Here is a 20,889-nt window from a genome sequence, read left to right on the forward strand (position 1 = left end):
ATTTCAAGTGTCACAGCTCTTCAGGATACCCTGTTCAAAGTTCTCCAGGGGTTTGATGATTACAAGAGATTAGAAACAACTCAAGTTCATCAAGCTACATAGAGATCAAGAATTCTGTAACTTTATAATAGCTAAGTATTAGACTTAATTCATTTATTTATAATCTATTTCCATATTTTGTAGCCCTGCCATAGTGTGCATTACACACAATAGAAGTGGATGAGAAAAATTTGAACGATCCTGTTCCCGCCACTCCAAAACCTCCTGACCCTCTATCCTCTGTTGCCTCAATTCCCCCGCGCGTTAAACTTTATCCAGACGGATCGACTGGTTCATTCATTATTTATTTCAGACCTTAAAAGGGGTCTAAATCAAAGCCCTTAAACATTATTCAGATATCCAAGGACTTAGAGTCTCATTTCAAGTCCATCACTGAAATTTCTAAGGTCAGACCCAATAAGTTGAGAGTTGTGGCTACGGACCTTATTCAAGCTAATAAAATTGCCACATCAGAATTTTCTACCAGGGAATATCATGTTTATGTACCCGCACGAGATGTAGAAATTGACGGTGTTGTAACCGATTCCAGCTTATCCAGTGAATGTCTTTTAAAAGACGGACTTGGGTATTTTAAAAACTCTTCAATTCCATCGGTTAAAATTCTCAATTGTCAACAATTGAGACCCGTATCCTTTGTAGAAGGGAAGAAAATATATTCCCCTTCAGATTCATTCCGGGTCACTTTTGCCGGATCTGCTTCACCATCTCACATCTCCATTCACAATGTCCTCGTGCCTGTTCGCCTATATATTCCACGAGTCATGAACTGCATCAATTGCAAACAGCTAGGCCATACTTCTCCCTACTGTTGCAATAAAAGCCGATGCGGCAAATGTGGGGGGAATCATCTTGATGAATCTTGCAATCAAGAGAATAATAATTGTTATTATTGTGGTGAAAATCAACATGAACTAACGAAATGTTCATTATACATTCATCATAAAAATAAAATGAAACGGTCTCTTAAAGACCACTCTAAACGTAATTATTCTTATCTCCTCAAGAAATCCGAAGCAAGTACTCTCATTTCTTCAAATATTTATGATTTATTGTCCTCTGATGAGACAGACTGTGACATTCCTCTTGCTGGTCCTTCTTTTTCTAGTCCTGGTGGGTGTCCTCCGAAACTTCCCAACAAAGGTCCTAAAATAACACTTAATAGAAAAGTTAATATTCCCAAATCCAATCATGATGTTGAAAATTTAAATCAAACTCCTCCTAAAATTTTAAACCTAAATTCAACACAAGAATTCACACCACTATCACCCAAAAACTGTGATAACTCATTCACACCTTCAGTTAATCAAACAAAATCAGGAATTCTGAAATTTTCTACTGTAATAAATTGGATCCTTGAATCATTAAACATACCGGACCCTCTAAAAAAAATTATTCTTTCACTACTCCCTGTTTTCAAAACATTTTTAAAGCAGCTTACCTTTCAATGGCCCCTCATTTCAACATTAATATCCTTCGATGACTATCTTATCGTCCGAAACTAATGATTTTATACATGTTTTACAATGGAATTGCAAGAATATCATACCAAAACTAGATTCGTTTAAAGCTATGACTAATAATTTGAAATGTGATGTGTTTTCTATTTGTGAAACATGGCTCACTTCAGATATCAATCTCAATTTCAATAATTACAATATCATACGATTAGACCGAGATGCTCCTTATGGAGGTGTACTTTTAGGGATAAAAAAATGTTATTCTTTTAATAAAATTAACTTACCTTCAATTCAAGGCAACGAGTTTGTAGCTTGTCTGCATTGCTTCTGTATATATCCCTCCTAAAGCACTAATTAGACAACGAATGCTCTCTGACATTTTTGAACTTCTACCCTCACCGCGTTTAATATTGGGAGATTTTAACTCTCATGGTGTAGCTTGGGGTTCATCTTACAACGATAATCGCTCCACCTTGATATATAATCTTTGTGACAATTTCAATATGACTGTTTTGTTAATGAGCTTTCTAGAGAAACATCCATGAGTACTCTTTGGAACACTGCTAGGAGAATGAGAAATCGAGTTGTGGCTAATGAAAATGAAGAATATTCAAATCAATGGATATTAAATTTCGCAAAAAAAGTTTGTCCAGACTCTGTTTCTACTCAAAAAATTACTCGTGTTGTTTTTTCTGAACAATCAGTGATGGAACTACCATTTTCAATTACCGAACTATCTACTGCCCTTCTTACTTGCAATAATAATGCCCCTGGTCTAGATAAAATTAAATTTCATTTACTGAAAAATTTACCTGACAATGCTAAAAAACTGTGGTTAGATTTATACAACAATTTTTTTGAATTAAACATCATTCCACATGATTGGAGACAAGGAAAGGTAATTGCTATCCAAAAACCTGGAAAACCTGCTTCTAATCATGATTCATATCGTCCGATTGCGATGCTTTCCTGTATTCGTAAATTATTTGAATAAATGATTTTAAATTGTTACACCATTGCACAGTGGTCTAAACTCGAAAAATCGTGATCGTTTTAGATTTGACTGTGAAATATTGATTTTATGTACCCAGTGTCTTCAGCAAGTTTATTCCATATAACAAGACCTTTCTTTTGGCGTTTTCGGTTTTTTGATCAATCCCCAATTTGATATGAATCAATCCCAATTTGATATGGTTAGATAAAAAAATTATTTTTTCTAATTTTCAAAATACCCGATTGCTTTCTTCAGCAAAGTTGTAGGAAAATCAATAGGAAAAAGAATTGCTGAACACTGTAATCTTCTATCTGTACGTCTGATATGACGAAATAGAGTTTTACGAGGAACAGTCCTCAAAATTAGTTTTTTGTCCAAAACTTTTTCTGTAATCGTCGAAACAGTTCAAGATGTTCTAAGATTTCGTTCATTTTGCTTAACCTCGCATTTTTGTAGAATATATTGGTTTGATATTTTAATTTGTTCTAAAGATATTTCTAGTTTTTTGCTGAAAACAGCCATATTTTGAGTCCATATTTCTCCGAAGGTTGCAGATAGTAGCAAACCAGACTGTATGCATTTGAAAGTTTGTCAAAAGAACTGCATTACTCATAAGAGGTTAACTGTTTCCAGTAGTATCCAACCGAGTACTGAATGAAAGGAAAACACCCCTCAAAATGAGTTTTTTGTCCATAACTTTTTCTGTAATCGTCGAAACAATTCAAGATGTTCTAAGATTTTGTTCATTCTGCTAAACCTCGCATTTTTTGTAGAATATATTGGTTTGATATTTTCATTTGTTGTAAAAATATTTCTAGTTTTTTGCTGAAAATAGCCATATTTTGAGTCCATATTTCTCAGAAGGTTGCAGATAGTAGCAAACCAGACTATATGCATTTGAAAGTTTGTCGAAAGAATTGCATTACTCAAACGAGTTCCACTGGTTCTAGTTGTATTCAACCGAGTACAGAATGGAAGGAAAACACCCCTCGTAACAGTCAGATTCAACAGTTATGACGTAAAAAGTTGAAGTATTTAGTAAAAAAAACTATTTTATACTTTATGTTTTCAGTTTTTAATGATTTACTCTATGTCAAATGCTTCCGATGATTCCAAATCTTCTTCTGTTTTAGTTAAATCTATAATAAATAAATATAAAGCATCAGTTGATAAACTTCGCTCAGTTTTACAAATGATGCTACGTTTGCTAGAAATAAGTGGATCCGATAGGTCCAGCAAGCGGTGAAGAATATCGGTGGCTACAACCCGCGAAATTTCACGGGAATGATGTTCACGTGTTTCCCGTATAATTTTGTTCAATGCTTCCTGTTCTTCTTTCGAGAGCTGTCCTATCGGAACCAGAAAGTGGGCAGCAATCTGTGCACCGTGAATCAGTATTTTGTGTACTGACGCAGGTAGATAGTATCATGGATATAACTCCACTAATTTTCGCGCCGTGTCGATGCAATATTTATCGATTTTTTCAGTGTTCAACTTTCTACCAGAAGCAACAGCTTGAAGGATGGCTCCACAACGCTTCAGTGAATTTTTATCAAGTCCTGTGGAAAAAATACAGGATTATAAATGCAAGCAAATAATTTGCAATCTTCGAAGAAATATGGACTCGAAATATGGCTATTTTCAACGAGAAACTAGAAATATCTTTACAATAAACGAAATATCAAACCAATATATTCTACAAAAATGCGAGGTTTAGCAGAATTAACAAAATCTTAGAACATCTTGAATTGTTTCGACGATTACAGAAAAAGTTATGAACGAAAAACTCATTTTGAGGGGTGTTTTCCTTTCATTCAGTACTCGGTTGGATACTACTAGAAACAGTTGAACTCTTATAAGTAATGCAGTTCTTTTGACAAACTTTCAAATGCATACAGTCTGGTTTGCTACTATCTGCAACTTTCGGAGAAATATGGACTCAAAATATGGCTATTTTCAGCAAAAAACTAGAAATATCTTTAGAACAAATGAAAATATCAAACCAATATATTCTACAAAAATGCGAGGTTAAGCAAAATGAACGAAATCTTAGAACATCTTGAACTGTTTCGACGATTACAGAAAAAGTTTTGGACAAAAAACTAATTTTGGGGACTGTTCCTCGTAAAACTCTATTTCGTCATATCAGACGTACAGATAGAAGTTTACAGTGTTCAGCAATTCTTTTTCTTATGGATTTTCCTACAACTTTGCTGAAGAAAGCAATTGGGTATTTTGAAAATTAGAAAAAATATTTTTTTTATCTAACTACTAGGTGGATTGATCATAAAACCGAAAACGCCAAAAGAAAGGCCTTGTTGTATGGAATAAACTTGCTGAAAACACTGGGTACATAAAATCAATATTTCACAGTCAAATCTAAAACGATCACGATTTTTCGACTTTAGACCACTGTGCATTGGGTCGAAAGTAATAATTTACTATCACATACCCAGTTTGGCTTTCGTAGAACTAAAGGAACAAATGATTGTCTTGCATTACTTTCAACAGAAATCCAGCTTGCATTTGCTCGAAAAGAACAAATGGCTCCTGTATTCCTAGACATAAAAGGAGCCTTTGATTCTGTTTCTATAAATGTCCTTTCTGATAAACTTTATCAAAAAGGACTTCCTCCCAAATTCAATAATTTTTTATACAATCTATTATCAAAAAAACATATGCACTTTCCTTATGGTAGTTTGTCAGCGTTTAGATTAAGCTACATGGGTCTTCCACAGGGTTCATGTTTAAGTCCACTACTTTACAATTTTTATGTTAATGATATTGATGCCTGTTTGGCAAATTCATGTACTATTAGACAATTTGCTGATGATAGTGTGATTTCTGCCACAGGTCCCAGGGCATCCGATTTACAAAGACCTTTACAAGATACCTTGAATAACTTAACCAATTGGGCGATACAATTAGGTATAGAATTTTCAGTTGAAAAAACTGAATTCGTGGTTTTTTTTTCTAGAAAACATGAACCAGCTCAGCTCCAACTTATGTTAGTGGGAGAACCTATAGCTCAAGTTTTAGTTTACAAATATCTTGGTGTTTGGTTTGACTCAAAATGCACTTGGAAAAGTCATATTCGATATTTAATTCAAAAATGTCAACAAAGAGTTAACTTTTTGCGCACAATAACTGGTTCATGGTGGGAAGCGCACCCAGGGGACCTTATTAAACTTTATCAAACTACAATTCTATCAGTACTGGAATACGGATGTTTTTGTTTTTGTTCTGCCGCAAAAACTCATATAATAAAACTTGAACGAGCATTGCTTTAGGTTGTATGCACTCGACTCACACAATGAGTTTAGAAGTATTAGCGGGCGTTCTCCCCTTAAAAGAACTTTTCTTCATTATCGCTTCTCGCATTCTTGTGAAAAGTGAAATTTTAAACCCAATGATAATAAATAACTTTGAAAGACTTGTGGAACTTCAATCTCAAACTCGTTTCATGACTGTATATTTCAATTACAAGTCAAAAAATTTGAGCCCTGCATCACATCCTTCAAATAATATTTACTTATTAGATACTTTTGATTCTAACTTATTTTTTGATACATCCATGTTAAATGAAATTCGTAGTATTCCATATCAACTACGTATACTACAAATTCCAAATCTATTTCGTGAAAAATATCAAAATATAAACTGTAATAATTCATTTTATACTGATGGATCTTTTCTTAATGGATCTACCGGTTTCGGTGTTTATAACAATAATTTATCCGTCGCTTTCAAACTCGAAAGCCCTGCTTCTGTTTACGTCGCAGAACTGGCTGCTATTCAATACCCATTGAGTATTGTTGAAAATTTGCCTATGGACAATTTCTTTATCTTCACGGACAGCCTCAGTGCTGTTGAAGCTCTCCGATCGATAAAAAGTTTAAAAAACTCTTCGTATTTTTTGAATAGAATACGCGATCATTTGAGTACTTTATCCGAAATTTCATCACAAGTTACATTAGTATGGATCCCTTTTCACTCTTTAATTGAGGGCAATAAGATGGCAGATTCATTAGCTAAGTTTGGCACGGTACATGGTGACATATATGAAAGACCTATTCAATTTATTAAATTTTTTGGTTCTATACGTCGAGGGCCACTCATGAACTGGCAAAATTCTTGGGACAATGGGGAACTAGGAAGATGGTGTCATTCCATTATTCCTAAAGTTTCTTTAAGACCTTGGTTCCAGAAATTGGAAGTAGGTCGTGATTTCATTTGTGTGATGTCTCAGCTTATGTCCAATCATTACTGGTTCAATGCTCACCTTCGTCGTATAGGGCTCACAGAGGATCACCTTTGCACCTGTGGCGAGGGTTACCACGATATTGAACATGTTGTTTGGTCATGTCCGTTATATCGTGAAGCTAGATCGAATTTAGAAAATTCTCTTAAAGCTCGGAATAAGCAACTTAATGTCCCTGTTCGTGATGTCTTAGCAAATTTAGATTTTCCTTATATGCGTCTTCTCTATTCCTTTCTTAAATTCATTGATGTTCCTATTTAGTACATTTTTGTTTTCTTTTCAGATTTTTTGTGCTCAACGGGCTCAACTTGAATTCATTATTTTGGACTCTTAAAGCTGCAAAAATCATATTTTTGACGATTTTCTTGTTTTAAGTTCTGTGATTTGTTATTATTTATAATTGTATTGTTATATATGAAAAGATGAGAGGGTTTTTATGCCTGTTTGAGCAGAAATATTTATTGATTCTACTCAAGCAGGCTTTTCCCCACTCCAACAGAAATTCCGGCCCTGCTATGCTCTCTGCGATTGGGCCTTTATTTTATTAATAATAATTAGAATAAAAAAACGTATGGCATCATGTTTATCTCGTCAAGCTCTATAACATATCCAAAACTCGTTGAAACACGATAGCAAGAAAAAGTGTTATTCATTAATTACAAAACTAGATGTCTCAACGTAGAACAAATGTGTTTTGTCCTAAAACCAGATAACTCGGCTTTTAGTTATTTTTTTGTTGCTATAACGGGCCTGATATGATTTGGACGTTTTTTATAAAATCTGAGCCATTTGAAATGGCATTTGAATCATCATCACCAAAATAGGTCAAACACAAACAAACAGACGTGCCTCTTCGAAGAAAAATCCTGAAGAATAATCGTCCTTATTCGAAACGTTACACTCATGTGCCACCATGTGAGTTTATTGCCTACTTCCTTATTTTCGGAGAACGGTTTTCGTCTTTGCTGATGGGTGTGCACGCTTGCTTAAATCAACACCAGCGGCATTACTGACGGTTTTTGTCTTTGATAATGAATGTGCACGCTTGCTTATAGCTTAGATTATTGAAACATAGATATCCAACTCAAACAACAATACGGGCAACAAAAATGTGGCGCCCCTCCGAGTATGATGGCGGTTGGGTGAACTACATTTAATGAGCACACACAGAAAAATATTAAGGTAATTGCTATCTTTTTAGGCTTGGTCATATTTGTGCGGTGTCTCTTTAGTCTATGCTTATAGCAATCCTAGCGGCATTACTGCCACCAGTGTTGCCACATGCCACTGGGACTGCGTTGACTCAGTTAATATTAATTCCAAACTACTAGCGCGATTGTCAATAAAACATTTGCACACTTAAGATTGGGACTCGGTATGCATTACCGAGCCATTGCGGTTCAATCTCCTGAAAATTCAGCCAACAAACAATGAAACCCATAATTCAGCAACACTCCGATATTTCGGATATTTCGTGCCAACATTTTAGTTTGGTTAAATCGAAATTTACGAAAAAATGTAACAAATGCCGTTTTTTAACCGAGTGGTACCATTCTCGGCAGCAAATTACCGAGATTTGGCAGTAAACTCTAAGTACGTGGATTGCAAGATCACATTTATTGTATCGTTGCAGAGTCGACCAAAGAGTTTTGTCTAATCCTTTCTAACCATCTAAAAAATTTGTACTTATCTGTACTTTTTCTCTGTAATCTGTAATCTGTACGGTACAGAATCTGTACCGAAAAATCCGTACAAAAAATTGTTTAAAAAAATTCTCATGACACTTACTTACACTGAAATAGCACACCTTCTAACTAGAGTGCCTATAAATATACTAAAGTGGCGTCGTGTCCCTAAAAGTAACGCTAGTAACACTGGTAACGAAGAACATCCTTTCTCGTTTCCACACACGACTTGGTCAATTGGAATGACACTGATAGATAAGTTTCATTCCAATTTTGACAGTGACGCCACTCTATATGTATTTACAGGCGCTCTTCTTCTAACAACTACCATTTGTACATGAAGTCAACATATCATCGGTGTCTGTTATTTTTTGTTATAGTTAATGCAACTCAAAGCAAAGCCTTGGTGCTACATTCAGATTCGGAACTCGACCTTCTGTTTATAATACACAGACTTCGCAGCCAACTGTTGAGTGTACAGAACAATTGCGGGGCTACGATCCTACTGACACTAACAGTCTCTTTTGAATTAAGACTCGAACCTACGACGACTGGTTTGTTGGGCATCGTACCTCGAGACCAGCTGAGAGGGTTCAGTTTATGCATCTCACAGGGTTAAATATACAATCACATGATTCAACAAATATCGCTGCTTACGACTTTTTGAAGGTGAGTTCGATAATATGTCCCAACTGTAAGGAAAATTTTGTCTCATGCAGAAATCAACAACAACGAATTCATACACAGAAAAAGACTTCACATTTTTTATTTTATTTACTCACTCTTTTTATATGTTCTTGATTTTCAACGGTTTTCATGCGTTATTTTTTTCAATAAAACTATTTGGGATCAAGCACATTTTCAGTTTGTAACTTAGAATTTAGACCAAGCAGTGATTTAATGGTGTAATGCGAATTAAGTAAATTGAATTGAAAATCTTTTGTTAACGTCTACTTGCAATTATGAAAAAGTTTTCAAAAATGCACAATTAAAATTAAAAACTATAAAGTAATATAAAACAATATAGAATTACTTTTTCATTGAATATATTCACATCTCGGTTATACCCTCAACATTCACATACCGCGTTTAATCGTCTGTTTGCTTAATGATATCGCTAAATTTATCGGCATAACATTAAAATTCCGCTCACGAATGTCATTCTTTAGTATACCCGTAATTTTTCAACCGCACAATGGAGAGCTTCCTGAATTTTATTGAATACAGGAATACCTTGTCGATTTGCAAGGTCAATAAGATAGGTGCGTCCTCGGTTATAATCCTTTACTGCAGAATTGGAGAGCTAAAAATGATAAAAACATGTTATGAATAAAAATTGCCGGAAAATAATCAGCAAAATGAAACGAGTGTTTAGTTCAATGGCAACCATTATTGTGCATTTAAATAAAAAATATCAAAACGTCGCTGATAAACAGGCAGTCAGGCTCACTTCCGATGTTTATTTTGGGTATTCTCGCAACACTGCAACCATCTCAGCCGCCACTGCGCTGTCAGTCCGGTTTACAAAAACAATTACATCAAAGTCATTCCCGCAATCCATGTTATGTGAACACGCAGTTGTTCTATGTGTTTGTAATGTCGGAAGAAAGTTCTGAAGCCGGAAGTCCGACTTCCGAGCTTCAATTTAGTGCTGGCGCCACAATATTTCTGCACATTCAATGTCGAATTCGTTTTTGCGGTATAGTGTAGTTCGGAAAACCAACGCAACTATCACAGTGCGTCTTGAGCTGCTCGACAGGTCAGACATGTTTTCGGTTGCTTGTGGACTGGTCTTTGACTGCCTATAGCTTCAAAGTTTGTGTTTCGTTAGTGCGTCTTTTAAAGATTACCTGAAAGTTAACTTACATCAGTCTTTCTCAAGACTATCTATTTGCAATTTGATATTATTCTTCAACTTTTTTCGAATCACCAGGATGAAAAAAGAAACCACGCATCGCTACGGGGAGGAAAAGAGAGGCATCTCTTTCTGACACTAGTTTACACAGTGCAAATTCATTTGATATTCTGCCTGAGCAAGAAGCCGGTGAAATTGGAATGTTCGAAAGTAAAACTATTCAATACGAAAGTAAAACTATTTAAAGTGAAATTTCTTTAAAAAAGGAGAAAGTTCCACCTATTGTGGTAACTACTGCTTCTGAATTCTACAATGCCATTTTTAAAAGAGAACTTTCAACGTTTCTCTCCGACATCAAAATTACTTATCAAATTGGCCGAAGAGACGAATGCCGCTTACAGGCCCAAACATTAAAAGAATTGAATCGTTTAATTCAGTATTTAACTGGAAAGATGTATAATTTTTTTACATATGTCACTAGATGCGCCGAGCCACCAAGTCGTATTGAAAGGTCTCACCAACGATCAAACCGTTGATGAAATCAAATTTACTTTAACAGAATTACTTGGCATAGTCCAAGTAATTTTAATGAAACAAAAATCACGAGGCGAAAACAGTCAGAGAACTGGACTTGTTGATTATTTAATTCATTTTAACCGCAATGAGGTTAACAATTTAAAAAGTTTTGACAAAGCACATGCTTTTTATAATGTGCGAGTGAAATGGGAATTATATCGAATGTTTAGCGGTAGTGAAAAGCATATCACCCAATGCCATATTTGCCAACGTTATGTCCATGGCCCAAAATTCTGTAACATGGAACAGAAATGCCTCATTTGTGGAGACTCTTCTCACAAAAAGGGCACATATCCTGTGAAAGAGAGTATATGTCAAATTTTTATCAATGCCCAGTCCGTTTAGAAATTGTTAAGGCAAGGCAAGGTAAACAAAATTCAATTTCCCAATCAAACCAAATTTCAAAACGAAATTTTCCAAGCTGTACCGCTGAACCGCACATTTTTTCTACTCCTTTGCATACCCGTTTAACGTATGCACAGGTACCAGGTAGTTCGAACATTATTTCACCTAATGTAGGTACCGTAAACTGGGGTGACTTTGATCGCCGGGGTGACTTTGATCACTCTACCCCTTTTTTGAATTTGTGATGAAAAGCGCTCGAAAAGCTTGATATTTGTCGTAATCTTCACTAATTATGTTTAGATATGTTTACATTGCTACTATCCATGCATTTCCAGCTATTGAAAGAGTGTTTTTCATGCTAAAATATTAATTTTAAAATTAAGTGGATTTTGAGCGATTTTTATTGAATACAAACAGTTGGTTCAAGCAGATACAAAACAACAAGCTGCGACACGTAAAGTTTATCTATTTTGTGCCCAGACTAGTTCTTAAGCTAAAAAAATATTGATACTTCGGTTTTCATTATTGTTTTCCTAAATTTTTCCTCAAAGGTAATGTTGAGTCCTAATAATCTCAACAGTATATTATATGTTTTTTTTCTCACGACAACCCAAGACGTCACGTAACATGCATTTTTGGACTATTGGGTAAGCCTTATTTCACGTGGACTAGTTTTTGGTGATTTTAGACCTCCTTTACTCTCCGTGAACGGTCGTTCATGTATATCCTAATAGTTTGTGTAAACCTTGGACATTCGCCTAATAGACTGTTGACGTGGAATGTGAATAGCCCCTGAATTGCTTTTTCATTATAATAAACTCATTTAAGTCGTTTTCAATTGTTCAAATTTGGCAAAGCAGTAAAGTTTCACTTCAAATTAATCAAAACAATGAAGTGATCAAAGTCACCCCGGAATGATGATCGATGTGAAAATTTTAGAGCACCTTTAAAAACAGCAGAACTGTTGCTAAACTTTTGTGGTAGTGACTGGATCTTGCTCAATGCGTGCCAGTACTCATTTTAAAAATGTCAAACACTTTGGTATTCAGTACATTCTCGCAATATCTAAGATGTATTAAAAAAAGTGATCAAAGTCACCCCAGTTTACGGTGATTCGCAAATGACCGTTAATATAAAGGTAAAAAAAACACGATAGGAAATGAAAATACTTTGATTGCACCCGCTAATATCGCTACCGAAAATTTTTTTCTTATGCCAACTGCCTTTGGTCCATTACGGCAGGTAAACTTTCTTTTCTGCAACAGGCAATGTTCGATCTTAACATGGCGTTGCTTTCAAATTGGAACAAATTTTATACTTAAAATTGTTTCTAATTTAAAATTTAGCAATGATTTTAAATAAAATAATCAAAATTTTAAATTGGAATGCTCGCTCATTGCAGGCCAATGAGAATGAGCTTTTTAATTTTTTAACGGTCAATAATGTGCACATTGCAATTATTACTGAAACATTTTTGAAGCCTAACATCAAATTAAAACATTTATAATTGTTATTCATCACCGAATTTAACATCGTGCTCTTCCCCATCTTGATACGAAAGTTATTGAAACTTTGGGAATTGAAGTTCAAACTGAACTTGGGATTTTGTTTATTGCCGCACCATTCCAATGCACACGCAAGCACAAGAAATATTTTAAAGGCGATTTACAAAATTCACCAGAAATCGTTCAAATTTTTTTATAATCGGCGATTTCAACGCTCAACATCGATCATGGAATAATTCTCAAATTAATTCCAATGGAAAAATTTTATTAAAAGATTGTTCCTCAGGATACTATTTTATTTTGTCTCCGAATAATCCTACATGTTTTTCTTCTGTAAGAAATCCATTAACAATCGAGTTGGTACTAACAGATCGAAGTTATGTATGCAGTGAATTCATCACACATGCTGATTTTGATTCTGACCATCTTCCAGTAATATTTTTCTATATCACATCAGAATCAGAATCAGTTTCAAACCCTATGAGCTCTGTTTTCAATTATCACAAGGCCAATTGGGAAAGATATAAAACTCATATTGAGAGTAATTTCAATAATGAGCTGGATTTGCAAAACGAAGTAAATCCGCTTTAGAAGCCCTTAAATGTGCAATTATTGATGCCAGGAATTATTCCGTTCCAAAAGCTCAAGGGAAATTTGAATTTGAGATTTGATTTGATATTTGATTGACGAAAATCTTCAACTTCTAATTCGTTTGAAAAATGTCCGCAGACGTCAATATCAACGTTCTCGTGACCCTGTTTTAAAACTATTTATAGAGATTTACAGAGAGAGATTAAACATAGATTTACTCTTCTGAGAAATCAAAATTTTGAGACTTGGAACCTGCTGAAGATTCTTAAAAAACCTTCAAAGCCTATTCCAATTGTCAAAGATGGTGAACGTTTTCCTGTATCCAATGAACAAAAGGCTTAAATGCTTGCTCAGTAGTTTGAGAGGGTTCATAAGTCAAATTTGAATTTTGTGAGTCCAATTGAAAATGAAGTCACATGTCAATTTGATTTATTTTCTTCCAAGAATTTTTTACTTTTAGAAATAATTGAAACTAACTTGAATGAAATTAAATCAATTATTAAAAATATCAAAAACATAAAAGCGGTGACGATGGAAACTTTAACGATGGTGACGATGGAACTCTTAACATATTAATCAAACATCTCCCTGAATAATATAAAATTTGCAGTAGAATTTTTCAATTGCTGCTTCAAAATTGTAAAAATGCAAAAATAACTCCAATTTCAAAGCCGGATAAGAATCCGGCTAAGGTTTCAAGTTATCGACTATTCAGTTTGCTTTCTTCAATAAGAAAACTGTTTGAGAGAACCATTCTTAACAGGATGATGTCACACATCAATGAAAATTCAATTTTTGCAGATGAACAGTTTGGATTTCGCCATGGGCATTCCACTACTCATCAATTGCTCAGAGTTAAGCAGGTATTAGACGACGCAAATATTTGCTATTTTTGGTACGATTTTTATTTGCACAAAATAAAATCTGTATTGAAAAATAGCAAATATTTGCTTCGTCTAATACCTGCTTTACTATTATGATACGAGCTAACAAACCTGAAGGTCATTCCACTGGAGCTACTCTTTTAGACATAGAAAAAGCATTCGACAGTGTTTGGCATTAAGGTTTGATTGCGAAATTGCAAACTTTAAATTTTCCAAATTTCCTAATCAAAATTTAAAAAAAAATATCTTACTATTCGAACTCTTCAGGATTTCTATCAGAATTCAAAATCTGATAGATTTCCTGTCAGAGCAGGTGTGCCTCAAGGTTCAGTCTTGGGTCCAGTCCTGTATAACATATTCACTTCAGATCTTCCTGATTTTCTTCCAGGATGCACAAAGTCATTGTTCTGCGATGACACAAGCCTTTCCGTAAAAGGAAAAGTCCTTGTGTACTATGCAGTCGGTTGCAGAAAAGTTTAGATATTTTTTTTCTTCCTACTTGCAAAAAGTGGAAAATTTCTCCCAATGCTTCTAACACTCAAATGATAATTCCTCTCATTGATTCTCTCATTGATAGAAATTCCAAACTTTGTTTAAATAATGAACTTTTGATTTACAAACAAATTTTAAGACCAACAATGCTTTATGCTGTACCGATCTGGTCAAGTTGTTGTTAAACAAGGAAGAAAACGCTTCAAATGATTCAGAATAAAATTCTGAAAATGATTTTAAAGCGTCCTTCTTGGTTTGGTAAACAAGAATTACATAGACTTACTAGTGTTGAAACATTAAAAGCTATGTCAAATAAAATTATTAACAATTTTCGACAAAAATCGTTGCAATCCTTAGTTGCTACGATAAGCTCTCTTTATAGCCAATAAGTTAGCAATTATGTTAGTTGTAAGTTTACTTCCCTCTCTTGACAAGTAGGTTTAAATCCCTACGAATGATAAGTCCTAATTGCGGAAGCCAACAAATCCTAACAATAAAAGTTACAATTTTTCTAACAGTGTTGAGAAGTCACCATTTGTGTTTGGACACACATACTCATTATTTACTAATATTTATCATAAATACTTAAACCCCCCATATTTAAAAAAAAAATACAACTATCACTTGCAGTCAAACTGCATAGATAAAAATGACTGTTACACACACTAATGTCGCGTTCAATTTTTTTTTGTGTAATCCCGCCCTAAAAGCGAATTCGACATACGCAAACACCAAATTCAGACTTAACTGTCGGAGCATTATTGTCGAAATATTCACCTTTACTATCCGTTTTTGTCAAGGGAATGGCAGTCCTATCTAAACTCTACACGTTTGACAGTAGGCAACATATCGGGGCTTTATTAAAAAATAAAGCCCCGAGGCAGTCGCCCAGCTAAAGTTCCATATACTCTTCACTTTAGTCTGGAAGACTCTTCACTCATTCAAGATATGAGAGATAGCATGTTGCCATCTCCCTAATTTCTGTACGACGAATATGATGATGATGATGGAACATAGATACCATGGAACGGGGTGAAATTGATCAATTTTTATAACAATTTCCAATTAACTAGCTTCATGTACATTTTTCCCGAAATAGTAGAATTTCAAAACAAGTACTGGTATGTGCTCCAGTAAACCTCTAGGGCTATTGGTGAAATTTATATCGTCTACTTCACAAAATTAATTCGATAATTCTATAAGGTACTATGAGGTAAATTGGGGTGAAATTGATCACCATTGAAATCCATACATTATTTTGGCCATGTGCTTTTTTTCGATATGCTAAAGATTAGAGATGCACCGAATAATAGGGCTGGGAAAAAGTTATTTTTGAAAATTACCGAATATTCGGGTTATCAGATAATGATTTAAACTAGACCTTGTCCAGGGTAATCCAATTTATTTCATGAGCAATTTGGTTTTCAATTTGGTTTTTCTCATTTAATCATAATGTTCTGTTGAATATTCGGCCATCCGTTCGGCCGAATATTCGGCTGAACAGGTGGCCGAATATTCAACGAAAAATGATGATAAGATGAGAAAAATTAAAAGCCAAATTATTATTGATTTAATGTAGCTTATTCTAGACAAGCTCAAGTTAAAACCATTATTCAGTAAACTGGAAATTCGGTACTTTCCACTAAAAAACTTTTTCCCAGCCCTATTATTCGGTGCAACGTTACTAAAGATAATGATGATTTCTGTACTGAAAAATATCATTTACAGCTAGTTTGGAAACGAAAATAAGGATATTTCAGGTTAAAATTTGTTTATTTTGGTTCACGAGCTGCTTGTTGCTAAATTTGGTCTTATTTGATCGTCGTTAGACCGATTTCAATTCGGTTTGTTGCAAAAGCTCAAAAACTAGCTCTGAAATTAAAATCTTTGTGGTTTCCTGCGAATTCATCAGTATTTTTTTAATGGTATGGAATGATCATTGTTGAAAATTACATTTTTGAGCTTTTTTCAAACTTTACTCACTTCTCCAAATTTAACGTAATTAACCCTCAACTAAGATTACTTCAAGTGAATTCAATACTTTTTTTGTTATTTGGAAACTTGTTTGATCAAATTTGATTGAGTTTTGACTGAGTTAGAAGAATTTTTCGAAAATATGAAAAATCGCACCGGGCATGCAAGGGTTAACTTTGACAAGTATGTGGATCATGCAAAAGTTGCGTTTATGGACACGTTAACATAACCTAGTGTTGTAAGAGCAATAAAAGATATTTAGTATTTTTTATTTATTTATTTGTTTTTTTTTTACGAATTTTCAGGTGATCAGTTTCACTCCACTGATCAATTTCACCCCATTCCACGGTATCTTGATAATGTCAAAAAAAAAATAAAGGTATTCTCCATTCAATTTCTAAATTCAGTTCTTCATATCCGATAATAGCGCGCGATTTTCAAACCTTCGTAGACTACCCTTTTTTATTTTATACTACATCAATAACTACAAAATCCATCATCACCCTCGTGACGAACATAATAGTTTTTCAGTGCTACCATATTCCTTAAAAAAGCTATAAAAGCAGAGTCCACAGAGATCATCCGTTACAAGAACTTCGTCTATTATAGTTTTGCTAAATTTAAAAAACAAAATAAATAACTGCTTAAAATTCAGCTTTGACGTGTGAAATGCATAGTCTCTTGAATTTTGATAGCGTCGCCGTACGTCCGATGTGTCGGCATCGAATTGTATACATTTATTCCTTTAAAAAACAATGAATTTTGTGAAGCACTAGTTAAAAAATGTGGTGTTCTAATTTTTCCCGCATTTCTTGTGTTATATCTATGGATGTCACTTCCTCTACTTAATAATGAACACCATTGTCAGAAAATCAATTCGTTGCTTCACCGATAGCCATTGCAAAGCATCCAGCATTAAGAAAGACCGCATTATTTTATTTTGCAAACGCTGCAATCTCGATATTTGTGTGTCATTTGCCAAAAATAACATGGAAGTGCAAAAGTCTAAATGAGGAGAGATGATTGATTTATAGATATGAATCTTGCTGAAAGTATTCGACTCCTTTTTCAACCGGCAGAAAATTCCATATTTCTTGGCCATTTTCGTGATGACATAATCAATGTGAACATTAAACATTAGTTTGTCATCAATAATCACGCCAAGATATTTGATCTCATTCACGCGATCGATTGTCTCACCATCAATTTCAACTGAGACATTTTCATTTACACAGTTTCGCGAAGTAATAATGAATTTAGTTTTGTTGGTGTTCAATTTTAGCTGTTTGAATTTCAACCATCTGCTCAGAGATCGCAAATCTTTGTGTAAATGCAATATGGCATCTTCGAGATTTTTGGCTGCAATGAACAATACTGTGTCATCAGCAAAAAGATTTATGTCACAAAAACGAATGACTCTTCTCATATCATTGATGTAAATAATAAACAAAATAGGCCCTAATACACTTCCCTGAGGTACACCAAGAGTATTCCTTATGGGATCAAAGGTAAAATCATTGAAAATAGTCCTTTGAGTTCTGTCACACAAGTAGTTTTCAAACCATTTATATGCAGTACTCGTAATTCCAAAGCGCCTCATGCTTTGTAACAATAAGGGCCTAGAAATCGTTTCAAAAGCGCGTTTAAGATCCAAAAACACCAAAATAATAGCATCCTTACGCTCAAAGTTTTCTTTTCATTTTGCTAACACCAAATTCAATGCAATTTCACAAGAATGGCCATCCCGATTCCAAAATTTTCTTTAAAGTGTGCAACATATTGATAGGATGAAACTCTTCGGCTTTAAATTACTGACTTTTTTATCGGAATCACTAAAGACTCCTTACAAATTTGTGGCACGTGCCCCGTTCGCAATGATTCTTTAATAAGGCCAAGTGGATCGTACCCAATAACATGAAAACAATCTTGAATAATTCTAGCATAAACGTTATCAATTCCAGCCGTTTTATGAAGAGAAAAACATATGTATTTAAGTTGTTTTAGTGTAAGTTGGTTAAGGCTTTCAAAACTACAATTAACATCATACGGCCGTTTCATTTCATCCGGTTCATGACCCAGTTCAATTGATTGAAACACTTTCGATGAAATAATCATTGAATTTACTTTATTTCAGAATTCTCCATAACTCTTTGCTGTTTCTCCATAACTGTTTGATGTTGTTTTTATGTTGATCAATTTTCCCCTGTATATATTCGCTCCGTGTTTTGTTTAGAGATTGTGAATATATATTCCTAGCAACTGTATAATTGTACCAATCATTATCATTTACTGTTCTACAAAACTCTAACTAACAATGTGTCTCTTTTTCGCCCGAGGCGCAAATAATTTAGATTGTACCAGCTGTTCGAGTTCTTAACAACAACATACTCTTGTTTGACTAACTGATTGGTACAGTTTTCAAAACGTTGTTCAAAATAGTTGCTTTATCATCAAGGCTACGAGACAGGGAAAAATCCAAGTTTCTTGCAACAAGCTCCGGAACCTATTGTTTCGAATAATTTTTCCAGCACTTCAATTTTACTTGATTTATTTTACGTCCCGTACCACAAATATTTATAAAAATCGTTTCATGATCGGTAACTTTTAAATTGGGACTCACTATTGCAAAAACAGAGTCAAAATTAGTAAAAAATAAACGTGGTCAATCAAAGTCCTACTATGTCTGGCAATACGGGTATACTCATTAATTATTTGTTTCAAATTGCAAAATTCTGCTAAGCGCTTCAAATGATTTGAATTGAGGTTATCGCGCCAATGCATGTTAAAATCTCCGGTAATAAGGTTGAATTTACTACAATCTAAAAAAAAACTTCAAACCAGGTTTCCAAAATCTTTGTAAAACGCTGGTCACTTGAACTTGAACACCATAATTACCCATCTTCATGCCACTTTCCACCGTCATGCCCAAAAACCAGTTTCCATCAAGTGCTTCGTTGCGGCGAAGATTGAATCGAATTGATTCCTGTGCATAAATAGCAACACCGCCAGTGTGTCTGGAATGTGAGCAACAAGCAGCTATTTCGTAGCCCGGTATAGAGTATTGGTCGAACGCATCAATATCTTTAATGTGAGTTTCTGATAAAAGTCATTTTTGGTAATGGACGCCTTTCCTCTTGTGCCCAAATTCTCCACATTTGAAGCACCTCAAGATGTTAATCGCTGGAATGATGTGGCAACCCTCCCAGCTGGTCTCGAGGTACGATGCTGGCCTAACAAGCCAGTCGTCGTAGGTTCGAGTCTCGGCTCGGGAGAGACTGTTTGTGTCAGTAGAATCGTAGCGCTAGCCCCGCAATTGTCCTGTACACTTAGCAGTTGGCTGCGAGGTCTGTGTAAAATAAACAGAAGGTCGAGTTCCGAATCGGAATGTAGCACCAAAGCTTTGCTTTGATGTGGCACCGATCCCATCCAACATTTACTTTTTTCGCGGTCAACAAACTATTATATGACTTTTTATCGACTTCAATTACCACGTTGAACTTGTTATATTTCAAACGTGGATTCTCGTACATACTAATAACCTTGATACTATCGATAGAAACCGCCTCGTTTTGACTCTTCAAAAGGTTAATGAAGGCGTCAGGACAATACTGATCACTCATACCCATTACTTTTAATCTTGGCACCGGGGAAACGAGTACAACAGCTGTGTAGCTTTCACCAAGGTTGTTTTCAATGCCACTTTTCACGATCTCAACGTTATCATTTGTTGCACACTCTACAATAACTGAGCCATCTTTCCCGTTTCTAAAGTTACTTATTTTGTGGGTTTTTGGATCTACATTCGTTTTTTGAAATCCCTTGTAGCCTCACTACTCTGTGAGGACTCTTTTGGCTTGATCACAATGACTGGACCAGCCTTACGTTTTTTTACATTACCACTAACTACACTCGCAAGAGTTAAAACTTCTGTTTCGTTATTCGCGCAATTACCCTTTATTTTCTAAAATGAACCAGTCATAATTTCCATATTCCCACTAATAAATTTATCAAAATCATCGACTCTTTGCTTTAGAGTACTGTTTATATTTAAGCTCCTGTCTTAGTGCATCGACATCCAAAACTGAAACATTCTGCTCGTCACAACACTGAACTGATAGACAGACAGTTGCATTTAAATAGAACATTAGGGTAAGGACCCCATAATTTGCCCACCCACTAATCAACAAATTGTTTACGGGGTTTGTTATTG

At 34.8% G+C, this 20,889-nt stretch overlaps 1 protein-coding gene across 11 annotated transcripts in view; it reads right to left on the minus strand.

The window, feature by feature from the left end:
* LOC129732250 (putative fatty acyl-CoA reductase CG5065) overlaps positions 1 to 20,889 on the minus strand; it is a 448,523-nt gene that overhangs the window by 152,698 nt on the left and 274,936 nt on the right. Inside the window, exon 10 of one of the 11 annotated variants that reach the window (XM_055692947.1) lies at positions 9,194 to 9,760. The exons of 9 other annotated variants lie outside the window; for them this stretch is intronic. In XM_055692947.1, coding sequence (XP_055548922.1) covers positions 9,623 to 9,760 — 138 coding nt within the window. In that variant the 3' untranslated portion in view covers positions 9,194 to 9,622. Of the gene's footprint in view, positions 1 to 9,193; positions 9,761 to 9,813; positions 10,308 to 20,889 lie in introns of those variants that run through there. One more of the 11 variants, XM_055692948.1, reaches the window with a different exon arrangement.

The sequence above is a fragment of the Wyeomyia smithii genome, chromosome 3, assembly GCF_029784165.1.
Source record: "Wyeomyia smithii strain HCP4-BCI-WySm-NY-G18 chromosome 3, ASM2978416v1, whole genome shotgun sequence".
Taxonomy (NCBI): domain Eukaryota; kingdom Metazoa; phylum Arthropoda; class Insecta; order Diptera; family Culicidae; genus Wyeomyia; species Wyeomyia smithii.